Below are 22,504 nucleotides of genomic sequence, written 5' to 3' on the forward strand. Positions count from 1 at the left end.
CTTGGCTGTGGGGCCCAGCTGGAACCAGCATTCCCACTACAAGTGTCTGCACCCAGCAGTGGTACAGTCACAACAGCACAGACCTCAGATGAATCAGAGGTGAGCTTTGACTGCCAAGCACTTCAGAGCAATTTGTTATATTATTAATAAGTAGAAGAGAAGCAGCTTTAAATCTCACTGAAAAACATTCCTTCTAGCTTACTTTCACTTTAAACCAAACTAAACATATTATTCTAGGATTAGGCTTTGCAAGTGGCTTTGATCGCTTTCTTCCTACTATTTGCAGGACTCCTCTAATAAGTATATCTTAGAAATTCTTAGATTCTTAGAAATGTTTTCCTTGCCTATTTATAGCTACAAAAGATTGACTGAAATATTCAAAATCATGATGTTAGGTAAGCAAATGTCATTTCAAAGAGAAAAAATAAGTCTTACAATTCTTAATTGTACCAACTGCAAAACAGGAAAAGACCACAGTTAAAATGCTGTACTGACTTGAATGTTGACTATATTCTTATTACTTTACTTTTTTTTATACACTTCCACTACGCTTATCTTGAAAAAAGAATTAAGTATACCCATCCATCAAATAGCGCACCAGAATTTTCTCAAATCAGACTGATTTAAACATATTTACATTCTTCTTCCCTCATTACGGGAAGCATAACACTTGCAAGGAAACATAACACTTGCAGTACCTTAAAAATGAAAAATAGATTATCAGCCTTTGAAGCATATGCATACTGACAGCCACATGTATTTTGATATCTTGCATGAAAAAGAAAACAGTAACTACAAAACCTCCGAAATTAATACAGAAAACTACAAGAAGCATACACACCTCCACTCGACATCCAGGTCATCACCCACACTGGAGTCATCCTCAAGGTTGTTGTTTCCATCCAATATAAATAAGCCAGGATGCACAAGATCACTAACTGGATCATTTTCCTCATCACTGCTACTTTCTATTTCTTCATGGTACTGTAACCAAGGAATCTCTCCTTCCTCCAAAAGTGTTCGTTCCCTTCAAACAAAGAATTTTTTTTTCCTTTCAAAAAATCAACAAAGAGCTAATACTAAAAAGTGAAGAGAACTTACAAATATATACCAGCAGGAACACATATTACACAAAATATATGTATTTTAGAAACATATACAAGAGGGTACATATACTACATCAACAGCTGAAGCTGCATTTCACAGAGTGCAGAGTCCCAGACTAGGGATTTAATGTTGGCAGTGGGGAAAAAAATAATAGTGGTATCAACTGACCCATCCAGACTAAGAACTTAGTAAGACATATGATTCTGTGGCAAAACTATTTTTGTAATACTCAAGGCCAGCAGTATTGTAAGCAATTCGCTTTGCATTTTCTCCAGTACAGGCAGTATCACTGCCACAGCTAATTCGGTACCAACTTTCTTATTCATCAAAGCTAAAACAAAAAAAAACAAGGCTCTCTCAACTCCCTAGAACAGCCTTCCATGGGGAAGGCTTGGCCTAAATGCAGAGGTATTATTTGTAAGAGAAGCCATGTGCATGAGGAGAAAGGTTTCTTTTTCTTAGATTCTCTAGAGGAAAACAAGTCACCAGGATGTTTAGAACCACAGCACTGCAAATCCTACTTTCCTGTTTATTTATCCTCTGATAAGGAATCATTTTAGAAATGGGTATATTTGCAGGCTATTCACACAAAGAAAGCTAAAGGATACACAGCTCCATTGCTGCTGTTCTGAAACAGATTACTTTTCATAAAGCCATACTAATTCTTCAAACCTCAGGAGACAGCAATACTAACAAGGCAGTAATAGATTTGGACTGCTTGGTTCTAGATACCGTCTGCCTAAGAGCAAAAGCAGGAGAAAGAACACTTAGGCATGACTTGTTGCACTACAAACACTCAAACTAAGAATCAAAGGTCAGTATTAGATTCTTAGAAATGTTTCCCTTGCCTATTTATAGCTACATGTTTTGCCTTGCAACATTGGCAGACACTTTAAAAAAAAAATACAATGAATGATTGGAAAAAAAACTGTAAGCTCTCAGCAAGCAAATACTTCCAGTTTACTTTAATCACTGATAGGGCTCCAGAAATAGAGAGCAGCAGTTGCTCTTCACTGGAATATGAAAAGCAGGGACAAAGTTTTTGCAAGGAGTACTACTCAGTATCAGAAGATGTGTATAGTGTATGCCTCTTTACAATTAGCTTGTCTTACCTGGTGTTTTAAAGTCAGTGTATCCAGCCTGTTACCCCTGTAGGTGCTACTTTTTCCTCATTATTGGAATGTCAGTGCCCTCTTATTATTTCTGTACCTTTCATAAAATAGTATTGCTTGTATGACATGGCATTTTTCATTCGATTTTAAATGAGTAACTACTGTGGTTATTATGATGTAAGCAAGTGGTTACTGCTAAGACAGTGACAACCTTTAGAATTTATTTTATTCTATACAGTGCCACATGGCTACTGTGTTACTGCTGATGTCAGAACTGAAGAAGTTACTTAGTGAAATAAAAACATACCCTCCTTGTAAACAGGAGTCTACAAACACTTCTACACCACTGAGGCTGCTATGCACTTCAGGCTCATGTTCCTCCCTGCATGGGACAGTCTCCCAACTCTCATCACTTGAGGACTGGTCTTTTTCTGTAGCAGCAATACAGGAAGGCCTAGATGCAGACCATTCTCCATCACTACATTCTGAGCTGCAACATAAACAAAGCAGAGTGTTAATTTAAGCACTGCTTTAGTGGAAAGAAAAAAAACATACAAACATTGTGTCCTCCTGCTTTTGTACAAGCATTGTAAACTACTTTTCTATGATAATTTTTTTCTGTTTATAAATGTATTAAGTATATATGTAGAGTTGATTCAAATTCCTTTCCTAAAAAAAAAAGTCCATTCTTCTTAGCAAAAAGGTTTTGTTCATCTTTCAACATTTTCAGAGTATATGCAGCATCTCAGGAATGTAAGCCCAGACCCGTATACACACCTCTTTCTACCAGCACCTAGTAAAGAGAATATCGTATCAGTGACACAGAGAACATCAATGCTTGCTTAGCAAACAAGCAGAAATGTCAACCTTACTTCTTGGAGAGACAAACCTGTAGGAAGATGTTCTAACAACCAATAAGCCATACACACCAGTCCTTTCCCCTCCCCAGACCCCTTTTTTAAGCCATACAATTAATGAATTACTGAAGCTAATTAACCCACCAGCAGAAACATGACTGCTAACAAGCTTTTCCAGGTACAATTCACCCTGTATTTCACTAACTGAAGTTGAACATTGTTTTTGTACTTCTCCTTCTAAAAGATCAACATACTGTATGACTAACTCAGAGATTCAGAACTGTCCTTTTTTAAAAAAAGTAATCTAGTAATAATTTACAACACAGATTATAGTAATATTACTATATTAGTAGTCAAATTTGTTCCAGTATTCTGCCTATAAAGTTCTCATTACAGTTTACACACATAACTAATTCAAAACAGAAAAGAGGTTACGTCTACAGTCATTAATAGCAAACAGTGCAAGAACATCGATTGCATGTATGTATTTCAAAACTTAGGATGCCAAATTCTACTAAAACTACTACAAAACTATGCCAAATTCTACAGAGATGCAGAGCTTCCCTTAGTGATCACTGAGTTACATACAGACTTGTCACTTGCCAAAACATGACACGTTAACTTAGCACGTGGACTTTCTGGAAGCAGACCTTCTAGCCAAACTGGCTTTACTTGCTACATGATCCCAACACTACATGGTGGGAGGTAAAGGACACACTCCTTGTTCTACCACCCTTGCCCTCCCTAGGAGCCCACCATGACCCTCCCAGCTCAGCACACACGTGGTTCTAGCAACTAGGCAAGGCTTCCTCTTCCTCATGCAGCTTATACATGCTATCACCGCAACAGCTGGGCATTTCCTCAAGGGATAAATGTGAGGTGAAGGCCCATGCGGCAGAAATCAGGATGGTGAACTTCTCCCTGGGTTGGAAAGTGAAACTTGGGTTGCAGGATATAGTCTGACATGCCAAGTCGGCTCTTTATGCATCTATATATACATTTTTGAACGTTTAAGTATGAACTAACCACTTAAACACAAAATTTCACATTGTGAAAGTACAAAAAAAGTATTTGTACAGAGTAGACACTGACAGTTTACCTCATAAGAACACATCTTTTGACAGTAAATACAAAGTATGTTTAATTTAAAGAATATGCATGCTTCCTGTTTAATAGGCCGGTAATTTCCATCACGAAGAACAGTGACTTTTTCACGTCCAATCTATATTTCTTATGTCATGTTACAATAAGCTATCACTCCATCGTGGAAGCCAGCACTATAATTGTACAGTATAGTCTGTTTCCTCTGCTGCATTTTAATCTTCTAGCAGCAACATTTCCCAAGTAGAAAAAATATTATATAGTAATGAAAATGTTAATAAAGGTAAACTTTACAGGGAAGGAAAGGATTCATTTGCAAGTCCACCTGTATGTTCAATAGAAAAAAGCAAAATTATATCTACTAACACAGTTCACAATGCCTTAGGGATTTTGTTCTCTTATAACCCAGACTCTGCAATATTTAAAGGATAACAATTTATGCGGATTTTTCATTTTAATTTTCTCCACAAAGGCTGTGGTAAAACAGACTACTGAACTTATGAAACCTCATAGCAAACACACATGCACAAGCCACATCCGCATCCAGAAAACAAGCCTTGTACATAATACAGTGGGAACAGAATCGAACAAGATGAAAAGAAACTAGAAGAAAAATAGGAAAAAAAAAAACACTAAAGCAAGGAAACACTACCACATTTACCAAAAATTAGGGGTTTATTTTTTTTTTTTTTTTTTTTTTTTTTACTCTCAAACAGCTCATTTAATTTCAATTCACAGTGAAAAGTGATTACCTTCATGTGAATAAAGTTCATCGATATAAGGTTTATCCAAATCAGCCTACCTTTTGGGTAGACAACCCAAAACAGAAGGAAGCCTGCTCCTGACATCCAGGCTGTAGCCTGAATCTGTACGATATTCATTCATAGTTATCTTGGAAACACCCACTCATCTGAAGAACCTTAATTAAAAAAGTGATATTAACCAACTCTATCAAGTTTTTCTTCAGAGATGACCAGGAAGAATTTTTTCACAAAGTCTGGAAAGAAGAATATACTCTGCCGTCATGCAGAATATTGACATTTGACGTCCAAAAAAACAAGTTCTGAAAATAACAAATTTTGAGGGAAACTCTCAGAAAAAGAACTGTAATTTGCCAAAAAGTATGTTGAACAAGGTTTTCCCTCTCTCCTCCATCCTCTCTTTAAAAATAAAGAAAGTAGTAGCCTCCCTGAGTGTTAAGGTAATTTGACCCTAAACAAAAGGAAAGTTTGTATTAATATAGTGGGGGAAAAAACAGCAGCAATTGGCTAGATGGCATTCTCCTTTCTCCCATCCTTAGATATTACACACAAATTTTTATTTGGTTTTACATTTTTACTTGGTTTTGGGTAACACTTCTATCAACTCCCACATAATTCTTTTAATGATCATTTAGAAGAACTAAGACAGTGATGTAAGACAAATATCTCCACAAATACATTTTAAAGATTCATTCATGGTCTAAGATATTCTTCTTTACTGAGTTCTCTGCCAAAAAAAATTAGATATCATATATTAACTACCACAGTATCAGAACACAAAAAAAAAGACTGAAAACTAAAAAGTTCAAGATGAATGTTCTATAATATATATGTATCTGTACACAGTAATACTACAAGACTGCATTTTACATTTTTTCCCCCTGATTTTTTTTAAGAAAAAATATTCCAGTAAAAAACAATAATTTCACTACATTAATTCTTACACACCGAACTCCATTGTTTTTTTACAAAGAAAAAAAAAAAAATCAAAATCATGGCATTGTAGCAAATTAATATAAGTACCACTTCATTAGATTGCCCTGGAGTGGGCTGAAGAACTGAAGGGATAAATCAGTATTTCATTTTATAACTGCATTCTAAAATTGCTTGAGTTACCATGTCCCATTTGCTGACAAATTATAAAGATTTGCACATCACTTACACATACAATTCAGCACAATACAAATATGAAAATAGTACTTCACCTTTCTTCATCTTTGTAGGGCAGTGGGAAGTATCTGCTGCAGTCTTCAAACTCATCCCAAAAACTGCTATCATCTAAGACATTTTTTTGTTCTTGAGCTGTTGTATTTCTCCTTAGATCTATCCTAGTGTTCTTTTGGGGACCTTTGTACTCTTTGGATTCAAAGAACATAGTGGAACTCAATTCTTCTTTGTCATTTCTCGATGTATGCTCATCATAGCCTTGCCGGATTTCAGCAGTTTCACTTTCCCCGTTAACACTTTCTTCATCATCATCAGGCAGAACCGTCTCTCTCTCCAACTGGCTTGTGGGATTTTGTTTTCTTATTTTAGGTCTCACTACTAGCTCAGCTGAATTTCCTTGTTCAGTCTCCTCATCACCAAGATTTAATTCGTAACAAGTTGTTACAGGGGTCCTAATTCCAGTATCTACTAGATTTACCTGTTGTGTTTCATGACTGTCACCACTCAGGTTACTTTTTGGTATGGCTTGATCTTCGGCGGGAGGTTTTTTAAATGTCCTGTTGTTTGGATGGTTCAAGTCTGAATCTGTGCTCAAATACCTTGTTGAAGGCACTGGTCTCACTTCCTCACAACATTCTCTAGAAATTCTGTGGTTGAGAGTGGACAATCGGGACTGTAAGTCAGTGAAAGCCTCTATATCTTTTTCTAACTCAGAAACCACGTCATCTAGTGTTTCCTGAAATACACCTGCTTCTCTTGCCAAACAAAGCTGGTCTTGTCCATCATCATCTTCTCCATCACTGCTATCTGGCTCGTAAGAGTCAATGTTTACAAAAGCAATACCATTGTGACTATTCAAATCATTAGACTCTCCAGAAACATGTTCAGTGAGGTGCTCAGAATTTTTATCAGGATTCATAATGTTCCCTAAGATTTGGTTGCCTTCCGCTTCATAAGAGGCTAGAGAAAATGAAGTGCTTGCCTCAGAAATTTGGCTCAAAACAGCCTGACGAACAGGTTCTCCAGTTGCAGTATTTTCTAACAGCGTCTCATCCAATAAACGTGAAGAAACTTGAACCAATGGCCTGGGACCTGCACAAAAAGTTGCAAGAAAATACATTAGGAAAAAAATGTCGAAGACAATAGAGACATTCTCACTTATAAAATCTGCTCATGAAAAAAAAGGGTAGTTTACTGGGAATGTGATGAAATTTGATAAAGAGATACATTTAGCAGAGATTTAGTCATACTTCATTAATATACCTACAGTCTCATTTCTATAATGAAGCCTAAAAAAATTAAATGATACAATTTCAGCTCAGCCCGCAACAGCAAAAAAACAAATATTAAAAAAGAAGCGTGCTCATAAGCAGCATCCTTACACTGTTTAATTAAAATGGAATTTTAAGATGAGAACAGGAAACCTGAAATATACTAGAAGATTTAAGGAGCTGCAACATTTCTTTCCACATGCTAAAAACTGGACTAACCATTCATTAACCAGCTGAATTGTGCCTCCTGCCACACTCAGATAAAGACATTTATTGCTACTATAAATTACATACTAATAACACTGTATTTTCTACATGCAGCTGTGAGTGCAACTCTTCATGAGAAAACAATAATAGCAGAGATGAATGTGGAATTTACAGTTGGTAGTTACCATCATTGCAAATTCTGTTTGGTTATATTACACTTGAACAACTCCTGCATAAAAGGGACAATAAATATCAGATTCAGCAGCAAGAGTTAAAGAAGGTAAAAATATGTTTGCTACTAGTATGACAAAATTAATGCTTATTTCAAGTCATCTGTAAGCTCCAAACTGTTTCTGGACATACAGGGGCTTGCATTACTTAATGAAAGTACTTAAAATTTTTAAGTTGGTATTAACAGACTTTGAAATTTAACTACAAGAGAAAAAAAATGGAATATGCATTGTAAGGACTCCATAACATGCTACTTTAAGAACAGGCAGAGGTAGGAAACCATGTAAAATAAAAATAAGCATTCCAGGGTTTAAAATAAAAGGGGAAACAGAACAGCAGTGGACATCTGAAACAAGTTTTTCACAAGCATCTGAAACAGTGGCTGCATGGAGGACATTAATGAGAACTCTTTAACAACTATGCAGGTATTTGTAACTACTTGTATCCAATCATTCATTTCATTCCAATTTTAGTCTGAGCTAACTGGCTAATCCATGCTTAGGCTGATGAATTTGTGGCACAGGACTCTTTTATAATCTGTGCCTTCCAGCTAGGAGTCTGGCTTGTTGGAAGCAATACTGGAAGCATTACAGGCATTATCTGATTAAAATCAGAAGTTTCTTCACAAAATTGCTTAATACCTGAGGCTGCCAGGCACCTCTGGAAATCATCTTGGCCAAGCCCTCTGCTCAGAGTCACCTAAAGCAGGTAACCAAGGACTGTGTCTAGTCAGGTTTTGAATATCCCCAAGAATATATTATTCTACCAATCTTGCATGGTTGCTTAGATGCATTTAAGATGTCAGATCAATTAATAAAGAAATATGCAGCTCATTTTAGTTAGCACTGACACAGCACAATCAAGAATCAACAGGGGAAAATTTTAACCTAGTTGAGGGAAATAAATCAATTCAAAATATTTCTCAAAGGAAACTGAAAAGCTGTGATAAGAGACTAAATAAACAAAAAGCATTTTGTTGTTAGTTAACATAGAAAATAAGTCACTCTTAGAATTTACATACACAACAATCACTAAGAACAAGGAGTTAATACTCTCCAAAAGGCACATTTTTTAATGACCCCTAAAATAAGAGCAGGCACAAGTCTGAGTAACTGTAATAAAAAGGTGGTAGCATCACAGAGGTGGAGCTACTAATAAAGTCATCCAATGGTGATCCACTTCACATAAATCTCTGGGAGCAATTGCATATGATAAAGTTAACACTATACTATTACCAAATTTTTTTAAAAAAAAGAACGGAGACAGCAGTTAGGAAACAGTCTACAAAGGAAGGAGAAAATGTTACTTTAGAAGTTCTGAGGCTATGAGGCTATGTCAAACTTTTTTTTTTTTTAAACAGAAAACAACCTCATACTGACTAGGATAAGGGAATGTTTCTAACCTAACAAGCCCTTTCTATTTCATTATGAAATTACTATCCAGACACTAAAGTCATAGACATTTTAGTAAATACTAATGCTTGATACTCATTAAGCCAAAAAATGAAAGTGGCCCAACTGGTATAAACAAAGTAGAACTTTTAAGGTGTCATACAGACTTAAAATAATTCCACTGTAACTACTCTGAGGTTGACAAAAATTACATAGCAACCTGGTCTATGATAGATTAAATGTTTCATAGTCTAGTTCTACTAAGAGGTTAAAATAGGAATTCCCTTCCAAATGACATTTTCTACAAAGGATTAATTTGCCTCAAAGACAAAATAATTGAAATTCTATAGCGTTATGATTATATAATTGGTTAGCATGCATTAACTCAATCAGGAATTCACTTATTCTAGCAAAATAAGAATGCAAAAGAGATAATACTTTGATATGCCTTCATGTTAAGTTTCATTCTACGAAAACATCCAAATAGTAGTTTACACATATTAGTGTGTGGCTACTCTCTTCCCTTCTCCACATGCTCCTGTGCACCTTCCCTTCCCCACCCCCAAGGACCTCAATTTCCAGTTAAATGGAATATATACAGAGATATGCACATACATAAAGAAATCTCTTCCTGAACGTTGTCCAGCTCTAATCCTTCGTGTTCTCCATTGTGTTGGTGCACACTTCCATCTTGGCTATTCAAAGATGGTCTAAAATTGACATAAGCATATCTTCTTCCGTATCTTCTGCCCGTAACAGTCTGATATCCACCTACTGGTTTTGGCCATGCAGATTTTCCAGCTTCTTGACCCATTGCTAGACAAGATTATGAAAAAAGATAACAAACAGAACAGAAGAAGTAACAAACAAAAATTTTGTGTTAGACAGCATTATCTTAAAGTTCTCTTCTCCCCAACAATTTGATTGTGTTTTTTTCTTTTTCCCCTCTGTATTAGCAAGGAATTTCCCATTTCTCTTCAATAAAGTTGTGAAATTCACTAACATACAGTTTTTAAGAACTTAACATGCTCTGTGTATACATGAAAGCACATTACAGGATTCTGATCTACACTAAATATTGACAAGTACAAATAATTCCCTCATCTTAACATGTTTGAAGCAAGTACCAGACAATAAAAAAGTGAAATTAAGGCCAGATACTACATGACCTCCTTTATTCTTTGAATGTGATACACCTCTACACCATGATACATATGCAAGACATTTCCAAGCACTATAAGAGAAAAGATTTCAGGTAATGCAGCACAATACAACTAGCACTAGCTGTCTTACCCATGTGACAGGAAAAGTACAAATAATCAAATTACACCTTCTAGAACAAAAGACCAAGTGCATTACATCGTTCAGGCATGGCCATACAAGGCAACAGCTCATGTATGGTTCCTGTTATTACAGCGGCATTCCATGTTGACGGATCTTAATCTGTTTTTCTTGCTAAAAATTGTAAGAGCTACACAGAAACTTGAAAAACAGTGGGGGAAAGCTGCCAATGTTCCAATGAGGTGAGTTTCTAGTACAGCAGTAGCTATCAGCTATAGATAATCTAACACAAAAGATCGTAATCCAAGGCTGTTGCTTGTACATATGTAATTAAAAGTTTAGTATTTCTGATGTTCAATGGTTATCTCATGTCCTAACCTTTACTACATACAGTGTTAACATAGTAGCACTTCCATTCTTGAAACTCAAACTGAGAAGGGTGCATTACATGTAAGGGCAGTAAGATTTGCAACTATTAACACAGTCTTCTGAACTTCAGGGAAAAACAAAGCTTTATTTTTCCTGGCTGTTAAACTAAACTCTTCATTACTCTTAAAAAGAGAATGTCTGCATGTGAAAACAGTTATTAGTGGTTGCTTTCTGCAGCTTTCAGTAGTATACCCACAAGTAAAGCTTATACTTGCAATATGACGACTACCCAAAAAATACAGCTGCACATGTACCAACTGTCAAAGACCTTAAGCAGTTGTTTTGTTTTGTTGTTTAAATTAGCATCACCATTGAAGTCATCATTTTGCTAGGTCTGATACAGGAAACTAGTTTTGGTGCTGCCTACATAATGTAAATCATAAAAAATAAAATGCAAGGAAAAAATTAATGAAGTTTTTTTCCTGGGGCTGTACTTACAGAAAAATCACATGATCCCTTAAAAGCTTTAACTGAAGAAGCAAATAGAAGAAAACTACCTATTATAAAGTACAGCTTCTAGTAGAAGCTACTGTCTTAAGAGGTTCAGACACAACCTCCTACAAGAGTTTGTCTATAATTGCCTGCATGACAATTCTGAAAACACTTCCTAGCTATCTGCACTTCAAAGTTTTGTGAAGAATGTTGAAATACTTTGTGTGATCTTCCCTATAGGAAAAAAAAAAAAAAAAGAGACAAACATAAGTAGTAGAATGATAGTGGAAAGTGCCAGGTCTCAAGAAAAAGCAAGCTTCCAGAAGGACAAAAATAATTGCTCCCCCTCCCCCCCCCAGTAGAGAAGAAAAAAGCTACGGTTGGAATAAACCAAACAAAATTCCCACGCACAAAAATATCTGTCACAAGAGTCTAAAGTATTTGTGCTTCATTCTCAGGTGAACTAACAGCAATAATGAAGAGACTTGCAGTGCTCAAAAATAGAGAGCAAATATTTGCCATTCAATTACTTAAAATTGCAATGTTTAAGCTAAGTATAACATAAGGAGTCTTCTATTTAATGTTGTCAGCTTCAATTTTTGTGATCTTTAGCTAATTCTAACAAAGCACTGACAACAAAAAATGCTGCTCTAACTTACCACATGAAATCTGTGGCCCTAAATCTCTCCTAAAATGTGTAACCCTAGTCATCTCTTCTTTCCACTTTTCTTCCCACACATGGAATGTCTCCAGCCACAGCCCAGTTCCACAAACGAAGTCCAAATATGCCCATCACAAGCTATAATATGGTGATATTTCTTATTTCTATGGACCTGGGACAGAACCCAATTGAACCTTTGTAGAAAAAGTTATCAGGTATCAGAGGCTGCTTTTCTCATTTATCTATGAGATTCTATGTAGTTTGATTACACAGAACCGAATCTTCCTGAAAAAAAAAAAAAAGCAAGTATTTGTCCAAAGCTTCCCATCCTGTAACAAACAACAGAAGCTAAAATGGTAAATTCAGCATTAACTATACTACTCCTGTAATCCTTTGCAACTGCTGCTCCTCAGAAATGTTAAAATTCTCTAACATCTTTGCCAAAACAATCTCTGCAACTAATGCAAAAAATAAGGGGGGGGCCGCCCCGCAATGGTGACAATTAATTTTCTTAATTAGTCAACCAGTTAAAATCCTTACTATGTCAACCAGCAAGTCATGTTTATTCAAGTAATCTTTGACAATTCTTAACTTCCAGTGACTATAACATGACTGGTAAACAGAATGCCAGAAGGAGCTGACAATAAGCAGCTACATCCAGACAACTTGCAGAGCAAAATGCAGGTTAGATTAGTAAATCAGCATAGCAACCGAGAAATCAGCCTTCAAACACACTAATACAACTGGTTGAAACAGCAACAAAAAAATAGTGTGAACACGGCGACACTGCTTAATTGTTAATTTTAGTTTGTTCTCTAAAACATCAGTATTCTTCATGAACCAAGAGAGTCAAACTCTCTCTTAGAATGCTACTCTTTATTTTTTATTTTTAAAAACTGACGCTCACAGCAGGTAAAATCTTTAAAGCTGGATGCAATGCCTTTCCCCTCCTCCCCCAAGTAATTCCTCCACAAACAGAGTATACATCTTGTATTCAATTGTTCTTAAAAGACACATCATACAGCTCTTCTGTCCTGGGAGAGGTTTACTAGATCAAAATAGTGAAAGCCTTCACCTTTTACTGAATGTTTGGATTTCACATTTGGATTAATGGAAGAGTAAAGATCTACCTAGGTAACAAAATAAGGAGCCTGCATGCCTAAAATGGGCAGCATTTAGGCATCTAAATCCAGACACTTGTTACAAGCAATCAATCCTTCACACAATCAAGTTCCTTGCAACATGTAATAAACTCTCAGTTTCTTCCCCCAGCTAACCCAACCATAAAAGTGGGCATTGCTCTACCTGGCAGCCAGAAGCTCAGTTTGCTAGGTCTGTTCAAAACACATCCAACTGCTGCTGACAAGACAAAGTTCTGCAGAAGAGGAGAGTGTTGGATATATCTTTGTCATATCTAAGGCCAGAATGAAAGGATGTGCTTCCCTTCTGATGCAACACACTGGTGATTAAATAATTCAGGCATGTGAAAAAGGCTAAAGACGTTAATCACATGTCAAGCTAAAGATGTTTATACCCACACCTCCATTGTTTCAGAAGGATACTACAGTCACCTGAATTCCTCAAAGGCTCATTAACAGCAGTTACTAAGCAGAAAAGTTTAAAATTATTGGATACGGATTTAAGACACAGAACCCAGGAGAGTGGTTCCCAAAATGCACAATGAAACATAGGTAGGCCCAAGCTTTCCTGGGCAGAGCCTTAATCACTAAAGCAATGGAGCAGACTTCTTTACTTCCATGAATACTGCACCAAGGACTTCACTCCCCAGAGCCAGCAGATTACAGGCTCTAACACAGAAAGCCTGAGAATCTGGATCGACACCATCCATCTGACTTACCTAACTCCACACAAATACCAAATACTATTTTTCTAGAGCAAACACAATAATGTTCAAAGCTAACTGAAGATGCATGCTGTTCACAGCCTAGTGCCATAACAGAGGCATTCAGAAATGATCCATTACCTTGACCACAATCCTACGTACAAGTCTCAAAGTCACTGTGGTTTACAGAGCCACAGCTGGCCAGACTGGAGCCTCCTGCTCCATAACCTGGTGAGTCCTCTGTTGGAATGCCAGCCCTCACGCACACAAGTTTAACAGTGTATTTGGCTCTCAAATGGGTGAAACAAAAGCAACTCAAGTTCTTGACACCTTCTCCCTAACCTGGCTAGTTCTGAATCACTGCTAAAGCATGTCCTTGATCAATTCAGAAAAAAAAGTTAAAAGGTAAAAATATTCATGTTATCTTTTAAACTTATTAACTAGTATTCCTTATCTGTAAGCAGCATTCTACAGCTCTGTTTCCCAAAGGTATTGGAAACTTCCAAGAAGAGATTATTTTAAAAAAAATAAATGAATTTGAATGGAAAACTTTCAGTTTTGCAAGCACCAGTGCTCAGGAGAATGGAGAGATTATTCCATTTCAGTTCACAGAAGAAAGGCATAGAAAGAAAAGGAAGTATCTGAATAATTTAAAACAGTAGATTGTCACAGTTCCCCTCTCCCAACTACAGCCAGATCAGCACTGAAATTCTTGAAATACTTCACTATGCTCACAAGCTCCACACTACATACATTAGCGAATTCCGTTTCAAAACAATGAATGTTCAGATAGAATTTTGCTTCATTGCCTGGGATTTATCTATCTAATATTATCTAAAATTAAACATTTTACTAAATGACCTGATTTATTTATCCAAAAGTTCTTCCTTCGAAGTCTTTAGCTTAGCAGCGACTTCAGACTCTGAATTAGGATATTTGAGAACAAAATAGTGATTATTTCCATAAACAGTATCAGCTCAACTATGTGGATATAAACAAATGGAGTGTGCTTCACGGATTTATTTTTCAGTCATTAATTATTCTCTTTTCATTAACCTTCCAGGTCATTTTGCACTCTCCTTTGAGCATATGAATTCCACTACGTCAATGTTTTCACTTAGTACAGCTCCTTATCTCTGCCTGAAGCTGGAAGTAGCCTGCAGTCCCAATTCAATAAGCTGGCAGGCTGGCTTTCCACTGAATTCTCATTAAGTGAAAATGAACTTTTTTTTTGTTCACCTCTCAGATTACAGACGGTGATGACTTTGTTAATGTCTGAAACATCACCTGGTTACACCTTCAAACAGATTGACCAATTTAGGTCTCTGGGATCTCAGTAGTGCAAAGGATTCCTTCTGCAAATATGAACCAGGTATTTTTTCCTCCACTGTGGGCCTAACTTTGGAAATACCGTACAGGCAATTAAAGATATCTGAATGTTTTTTTTTGTGATGACAAGAGATGCTTATTATCACCTTGTCCACTTGAATGAAAAAAATAATTCAACATTTAACGTTAATTGGTGAGCTAATGAAAATACTAACTACATCAAGTTTCTATTTTTTGAACTCCAAGAACACCCCAGGGCTCTTCACAATTAATTATTTGCTAAGTCATCTTAAACTAAACTCTTAACTTAAAAGCACGCATGCACACTTGGTGCCAACATGTTTATACCTAGCAGACGCTACAAGCCTGACCCTATCAATTTTGATATAACCAGGATCAATGCTAGTGACAGTAAAATAACAATACCAGGCGACAATATGAGTGCATGCTATCCTAGAGGGCATGCAGTACCAGAATTAGGTTCTCACACGTCCAAGACACTTCCCTCAGTCTCTGCTCTGCATGCCCTCAGACATGGCCCTCCCTCCCCACACTCCCTGCAGTCCTCCTCCCTAGAGCAGGGCTTACTGCACAGCCTTTCAGCTCCAGTAGCAGGAGAACAAAGAGGTCAGAGCCAGACTGTGCTTGTTCTTCTCCCTGAAACCACAGTGGATGGAAAATAAAGCTGCAGCGCACAGGCAGGAGTCTGGAAACAGGTGAAGAGAGGAAGGCTGGGCATTTCTGGGGCGAAAGTGGAAGGGAGGGACTCAGGTCGTCCAGTGCACTCTTCCACTGCACCAAGGCCCCAGTTTCCAAGGAGTACTAAGTCAGATAGAAGAGCAGTAAGATTGTTCTTTGGGAAGACACAGGAACAGACAAAAGTAAAAAGAGACATCTAAAACCATACCATCCCCTAGAGATTTAATAGCATGGTAATGCTTGGTGATAATGGATGAAGCACATTACTGACCATTTGCATTTTAGTCAAAAGTAATCAACAATTTAGATAACAGAAATCCTAAAATGCTGTTTCAGAAAAAGAGCTTTTTATATTAACAGCAGAGGTCTGAAGATAAACTCGAGGAAGACTTCACGCTCCTATTTTTTTCCTGCTGATGAATACAATTTGTCTTAGATAGCGTAATACTGTACAAATGCTCAAGTGTTAGACTATGTTAACAGCGCAGACATCCCTTGGAATTGCTTAGGAAGGTAATAAACATATATATGAACAAACCCAAATACTACCAGCAAACAAAAAAAAGTTATCCTCCACACACACATACTTTAAAATGGAAGACTCCCAGAAGGAAGGCCACTGCAAAATATTCTGATATTGATCTGAATCACTTTGCAAAGACCAAAATAGAGGGAAAGCACACCAATGAGATGTTTAAATTGGTAGTGGCTTCCTTCCACTTCAATATTAAATACAGTTTCCATTTTGAATTTCCCTGAAAATTTGCAGTTTTATATATTCATTTTTATGCCATAAGTGCAAAACTTATTTTCTGACATATTGCAGCCCATTAAGGCGTAATAATACAAATAGTTCAATTTCTGCATTAGTCTATATGCACACTAAAAGAAGATGATTAATATTTTGGGCATTGTCTGCATATCCTTAATATCAGTTAATGATGGATATGCTGATATTCAGCATATACCATCACAGCTCTATCCAAATTGTAAAAAACTTTGCCAAAGGCTTTAAGGGGAACAGGCGCTGGTACTATACAAGTAATAGTAAATTCAAATATATGCAGGAAACTCTAAATGATTGCTTTGAATAAAATGCTTTAAATATAGCCACAGGGCAATAGATATTTAGTGAAGATGCAAAAAGGAGAAACACAAAACTAGTTCAAGTCCAGAAATTCCTTTGCAAGTGGATCCCAGTCACCACCTCCCATGTAGAGTGGGGTCTGAGTCTGAACGGATCAGCTGCTAAAAACCATCGTCTTGTCACAGTTCCTTTCTCTCCCTAGACATTCTCCTGAAGCTGAAAATCCTGCATGGTTCCTAAAAGCCTAACCAGGCTTTTCCAGCCATCACGGGTGCAGAGAATCCCCCACACAGCTGTCTGTTCACTTCAGATGAACTGCCGGGGTCAGGCAGGCTTGCTCTGATACTGCTTCAGCTGCGGTTAGAGTAGCTGGCTGCCAAGCTGTAAATTGGACCAAGTGAACTTACTAAGCTTCACCAAATCCCCCCTTTGTAAGGGTCTTTTTTTTTTTTTAATTTTTTAAGCTTAGATGACAGTTGCATCAGCACAGCTGAGGTGACAGAACAGAGCCAGAAGCAAGCAGATAGAAGCAGGGATCGTCAGGCAAACCGCAAACTCTGCTACTGAATCCCTGCATCCCTTAGCCATGCATTCCTTAGCCACTCTCTCCACTGAGTAGTGATCTGTAACCATTCCAGCACTGATTTTTCCACTGTCCTCCTACCAGTTAGCTGGTCCAAATGTGTGTTCAGCTTCTGCATTGTGCCTGGTTTCTTTGCACTGCCTTGCTCATATTTTAGCCCCACTCACTTTACTTTCTTAGACAGAACTGAAAATAGTTTGAACGCATCACTTTCCTCTGCCTTGACTTTGACTCAACCCTGACTTTGGTAGGACATGCAAATCTGTCCTACCAACTGCCAGCTTTGGCTTACCATAATAATTGCTTTTCCAGTTTTTATCCTGAGGAATAGCTTCAGCAGAAATTCTACATTAAAACTCAACTCAAGAGACAGGAAAGATTAAGGAACTGAAGCACTAAAAGCTTTTAAAGATAAGGATGGCGTATGTATCGCATGCACTAACCAATTAAGAACAAGTCCCACCCTGCCTTAGAAAATGAGCATTACAGCTTGAAAAATAAGAAGCCTAGCTTTGGCAGTAGCCCCCGCAGTGATGTGTACAGTGGTTTAACAACTGATGGGCAGATCAGCTCCACCACACTGCTGTCTCACTCCCCCTTCTCAGAAGGACAGGGTGAGAAAATAGGATGGCAAAAATAAACAAACAAAAAGAAAAAAAAAAACTCATGGTTAAGATCAGGAGCAGTTTAATCAGAGGAAAAGAAAAGCAAAGACTGCAGAGGAAAAAGGAGAAAACAATTACTCTGTACTTCCCACCGAGGAGTACATTTTGGCCACGTCTTGGGAAGAAGGGCCTCAATGTGTCGCAGTTGCTTGGGAGGACAGATGCTTCCCTAACAAGGGCCCCTTCCCCAAATGTCCCTGTGGGCAGTTTGGGTCAGCTGCCCTGGCGTGTCCCCCCTCGGGCTGCCCACCCCATCCTGCTGGCTCTGGGGGGGCAGCCCTGGTCCTGTGCCAGCGCCACCCCCGCCACAGACAAAACACAGCTGGCGTCTGGAGCTGCAGGTGCAGGGCACAGCGCTGCGTGGGCTGCTGTGGGACGGCGAGCTCCATCCCAGCCGGACCCAGCACACAAACATTACTGCTGACACAACATCTCAGGGTGCCAGCCACCTGCTGAACCCCTACGTCTCTCCTCCCTGCAATCTCTCACACACTAAACGTGTACCAAACTAACGGCGTGGAAGGAGTAGTTTCCATCTCCTGTTTTTAAAATGATATCCAGAAATTCACTCCTTTTTTCAGACTGCCTGCACACTGTTTATCTTGTTTTCTCTCTCAAACTCAGGATTACTTGTGCACTAAGAAAACACCACCAAAACCTTCCCCCACCCCGATCCATCCTCTTTTCCCTTTGACTCTGACTTTCGTACTGTGCTTTTCAATTTCAGTTCCAATTACAAACTTTTGAGATGAGGATGTGTCTCTCCAGAGCTGAAAGGCCACAAATGGAAGCCAGAACTAAACAAAGTGTCAAAACTTTTGAACAGTTTAAGCAGAGAAGGTTCAGTTTTATGTTTTGTCAGTGCAGGTAACCTCAACATACTTTAAGTTGGAACAGTCACTGCCCCTCTCACTGGCAAACGCAGCACATAGAAGATGACAGCAGAATCACAGGGTGGAAGTTCAAGGGCTCAAAACTCTTAGGAGTGATACAATTCAGCAGCAGATCATGCCCAAAGATGTGTTTTTCCATTGTCATCTTTCTCTCATCTAACATAACTGCCTCTATTAAATTCAAGTTAACCCCAAACCAAATGAACCCTCATCTGCTACAAGAAGTACTTTAAGTCATATTCAAAAGTGTGTTTGGTTGTTTTTCCTGAAGAACAATGAAAACTCACTGCTTTGAACAACATCTTCCTTTCACAAACAGTACCCCGTTTCTTGGATATGGAGCTAACAAAAAAGACTCTGATCCAGCCGACAGACAGGAGACCTCTCCTAAAGTTGGTTGGGCCTTCAAGATTTTTGAAGTTTAGAAGCGTAATGTGAAGTGATCCTAATGCACCTGGGAAGAAAGTGAGACAGTTCTGAAAAAGAGAAGAGCAGGACATTGCTGTCAGGTGGGGATAAACAATGGAGCAAATTGCCAAAGCAAGAATAATTGGTGATGTGCAGCTCCACAGGACTGTAGAGGCCCACATGTTACAAGAGTCAATACTCCTGCTCTGTCGCAGCAAACAGGAACGAACTGAGTGGTGTTAGAGTGAGGGCTGCAAGGCATGCAAAGCAGTCCCTCTATGCTGATCAATGTTAAAACTGGATCTAGCATTCTGCAGAGTTTTAAGCACTATACCTCCCCCTCCCCCCCCCCAAAAAAAAAGAAGTTGGTCTTAAATTGCAGCACAGAAGATTTCCCTGACATTCAGAAACAACACAAGTGCAAGTGACAAAAGGGAAATGTTTCTACCTGCAGTAACACCATACAGCTTAAAGGGATTCAGGGGGGGAATGAAGATCACCATGCTGCAGTCCAGAGAACAGGGCTTATACAGGCACCCTGTGCTGGGCTACTGGCAGAGCAGAGCGGCTGGGCTGGACCTTCCTGAGGTTCCCCCCTTTTCCCACGGCCCTATCATCACCCAGGCAAGCCCACCTGAATTTCAGATGAATATGCTACAAGAACACAGAAATGGGGTTCACATCATCTCTAACTATACTGGAGAGGGAAACATCTCTGCTTTTTTCAGCCCCCTGGTGAGCGGGGTCAGATGTGCCCTACAGTGCAACTCCCAATCACTATTTGCTTTCATATACTTTAGATGATAAATCTACCGATCAACATCTCATTTTTTATTACTTTTGGACCTCTTCTCATTTTACTTCTTACAAACTTCTAAAGTGTTACACAATTGAAATGCTCTATAAAACGGCAACCGTTTCACTGGGTGTGGTACAAATACTCTATTTTCTTGTCATCTCATTTTAAAAAACAGTCACCTTTCACTTAAAACCTCTTATGCCAGTCTTAGAGGCACATTATAGATTTAATACCTAAGAGTCAATTTTTAAGAGTCAAAAAAAAAAAGTAGCGTTGCAGACCTCTGACTCTGAGAACTGCTTAAAATTCTTACCCGAACAGTTTTCTGAAGCTGTTACCAAGCTACAAATATCTTGCTCACTGAACATGTGATGAAGACTCGCCTGTTTATAATGCAATGGCAGCTACAGAGCCATTAAAACTAAAGGCTTATTTGGGCTTTTGCTGATGTTTTTAAGTCATTTGAGTTATGGAAACTTCTCTTGATTATTTCAGGTTTATTTAACCTCTGACACTAAGCTGATGGGGAAGGACATTTTGGTGTAGCTGATTACCTCTAATCTCCTGAGCAATCATCCACAGTCCACCATCAGCATCAGTATCATTTCTCTGTACTTCACTTGTCTATGTTATCAAGTAGTTATTTCATATTCAATCAGTTAACACCTTGGATTTTTTTCTTCCTGCACAGGATCTAGCACAAAGGTGTTGCAGATGTTACAGCAATACATGAAAACCACAGGGGATTTCAGCAGCTAAAACACTACAGACTTTTCAGACCATTTTAAAATTATTTTAAGTACCTATGAAAGAACACGCGTATGTGCCAGCTGGAATTCTTTCTGCTTCCATAGTCACACAGTTGGCTACCTGAAATGCTGTATGAGGGTATCAAAACATCACACTTGAAATTAATCAGATTGGAAAAACTGTTTTAAAACAACTACTCAGAATAATAAATACTATTGGCAGCAGAATCTCCAAATATCTTCCTCCACAATGACACAAGCTTTGAGGAATTCATGTGCCCACTCTGTTGTCCTTACGGATTATTCCACTCATTGCTACAAGCTTGTTAATAATTACCTGTGTTCCCAGCATAAATAACTTATGAACTGCTCCACAAGTACCACAAAAATAGCCAACCAGATGGGGCCTCTAAAGTAGCAAAGGTTTGACAGCTCAGGAAGTGCCCCTGTACTAAACAAGTACAGCATTACTCCAAGCACTTCAGGATATTCCCGTGAAAAACAGCACTAAGGGTGTTTCATTCCAGTTCAAGCTATCAAAATGCACAGAAGCCCAAACCACAAACACTGACAGAAAGTACCACACAAAGTTCAGGCCTGAGTGTGTTTTAAGGACATGCAAAGCATCACTCCTCTACCAGTACTCTGACCAGAAGGCCAGGGTTAGCAAGCATTCCCCTCCCCCAGTGATTCGGGTTTACATTTAGGACATGTTCAAAAGTGTTTCTATAATATCTTGAAACAATGTTCAAATGAACGGAGTTTTTAAAATGTTTGTATCAATTTCAATTGGCACATACAATCTGGACCTGTCCAAATATACCACTAAATTTATAAATAACAGGCTGCTGAGGTGTCACTATAACACCGTAGTGAACTCTGTCTGAATTTTACAGCCCTATCCACAAAAGCACAGAGGGATCATTAACATATCAGTGAATATATCAATTTGAACACATTTACTCCCTGTACGTTGTTCAAAATACTACTCAGAAATACTGTGATAAACCCCTGTTGAACTGCAAATTTTATGCTTGCAACCTCAAGTGCATCCACAACTCCAATTACCTCAGCTGGCAAACAAACCGTACTTACACTGCAAACTGTAAGCCATAGACTGTCCCTCTTACAAACGCATTGTCCTCGACACAATGGGGTTCTGGCATCTGCTGCTGTAGAGCACAGTAATACTTTTTGTTTTCATCCAAGCTTCCTAAGACATAAGAGACCAAGAATCAAAACACATGCAACCCAGCAAGTACTATGGATCACCGTGGAGACCGTCATGTAGAAATGGCAGCAATGGCAGTTTGGTTTTTTTTTGCTGCCAAAATCCATCACACGATTTGCAGGATTACCCTAGTATGTCTTACCAGTACGTTTTATTTGCTACACTGGATTGTTTTAACAGATAAAAAGGTTTTGTAGCATGAGATAGTTT

The 22,504-nt window shown here is 38.2% G+C and overlaps 1 protein-coding gene across 1 annotated transcript in view; it reads right to left on the reverse strand.

Annotated features, from left to right (window-relative positions):
- PJA2 (praja ring finger ubiquitin ligase 2) overlaps window positions 1-22,269 on the reverse strand; it is a 31,419-nt gene extending 9,150 nt beyond the window's left edge. Inside the window, exons 1-5 of the mRNA XM_035310532.1 lie at window positions 22,159-22,269; window positions 9,821-10,021; window positions 6,144-7,197; window positions 2,527-2,709; window positions 842-1,027 (exon numbers count right to left, since the gene is read on the reverse strand). Coding sequence (XP_035166423.1) covers window positions 842-1,027; window positions 2,527-2,709; window positions 6,144-7,197; window positions 9,821-10,021; window positions 22,159-22,177 — 1,643 coding nt within the window. The 5' untranslated portion in view covers window positions 22,178-22,269. The remainder of the gene's footprint in view (window positions 1-841; window positions 1,028-2,526; window positions 2,710-6,143; window positions 7,198-9,820; window positions 10,022-22,158) is intronic.
- Window positions 22,270-22,504: the final 235 nt, after the last annotated feature.

Source organism: Oxyura jamaicensis, chromosome Z (genome assembly GCF_011077185.1).
Source record: "Oxyura jamaicensis isolate SHBP4307 breed ruddy duck chromosome Z, BPBGC_Ojam_1.0, whole genome shotgun sequence".
In the NCBI taxonomy this organism is placed as follows: Eukaryota; Metazoa; Chordata; class Aves; order Anseriformes; family Anatidae; genus Oxyura; species Oxyura jamaicensis.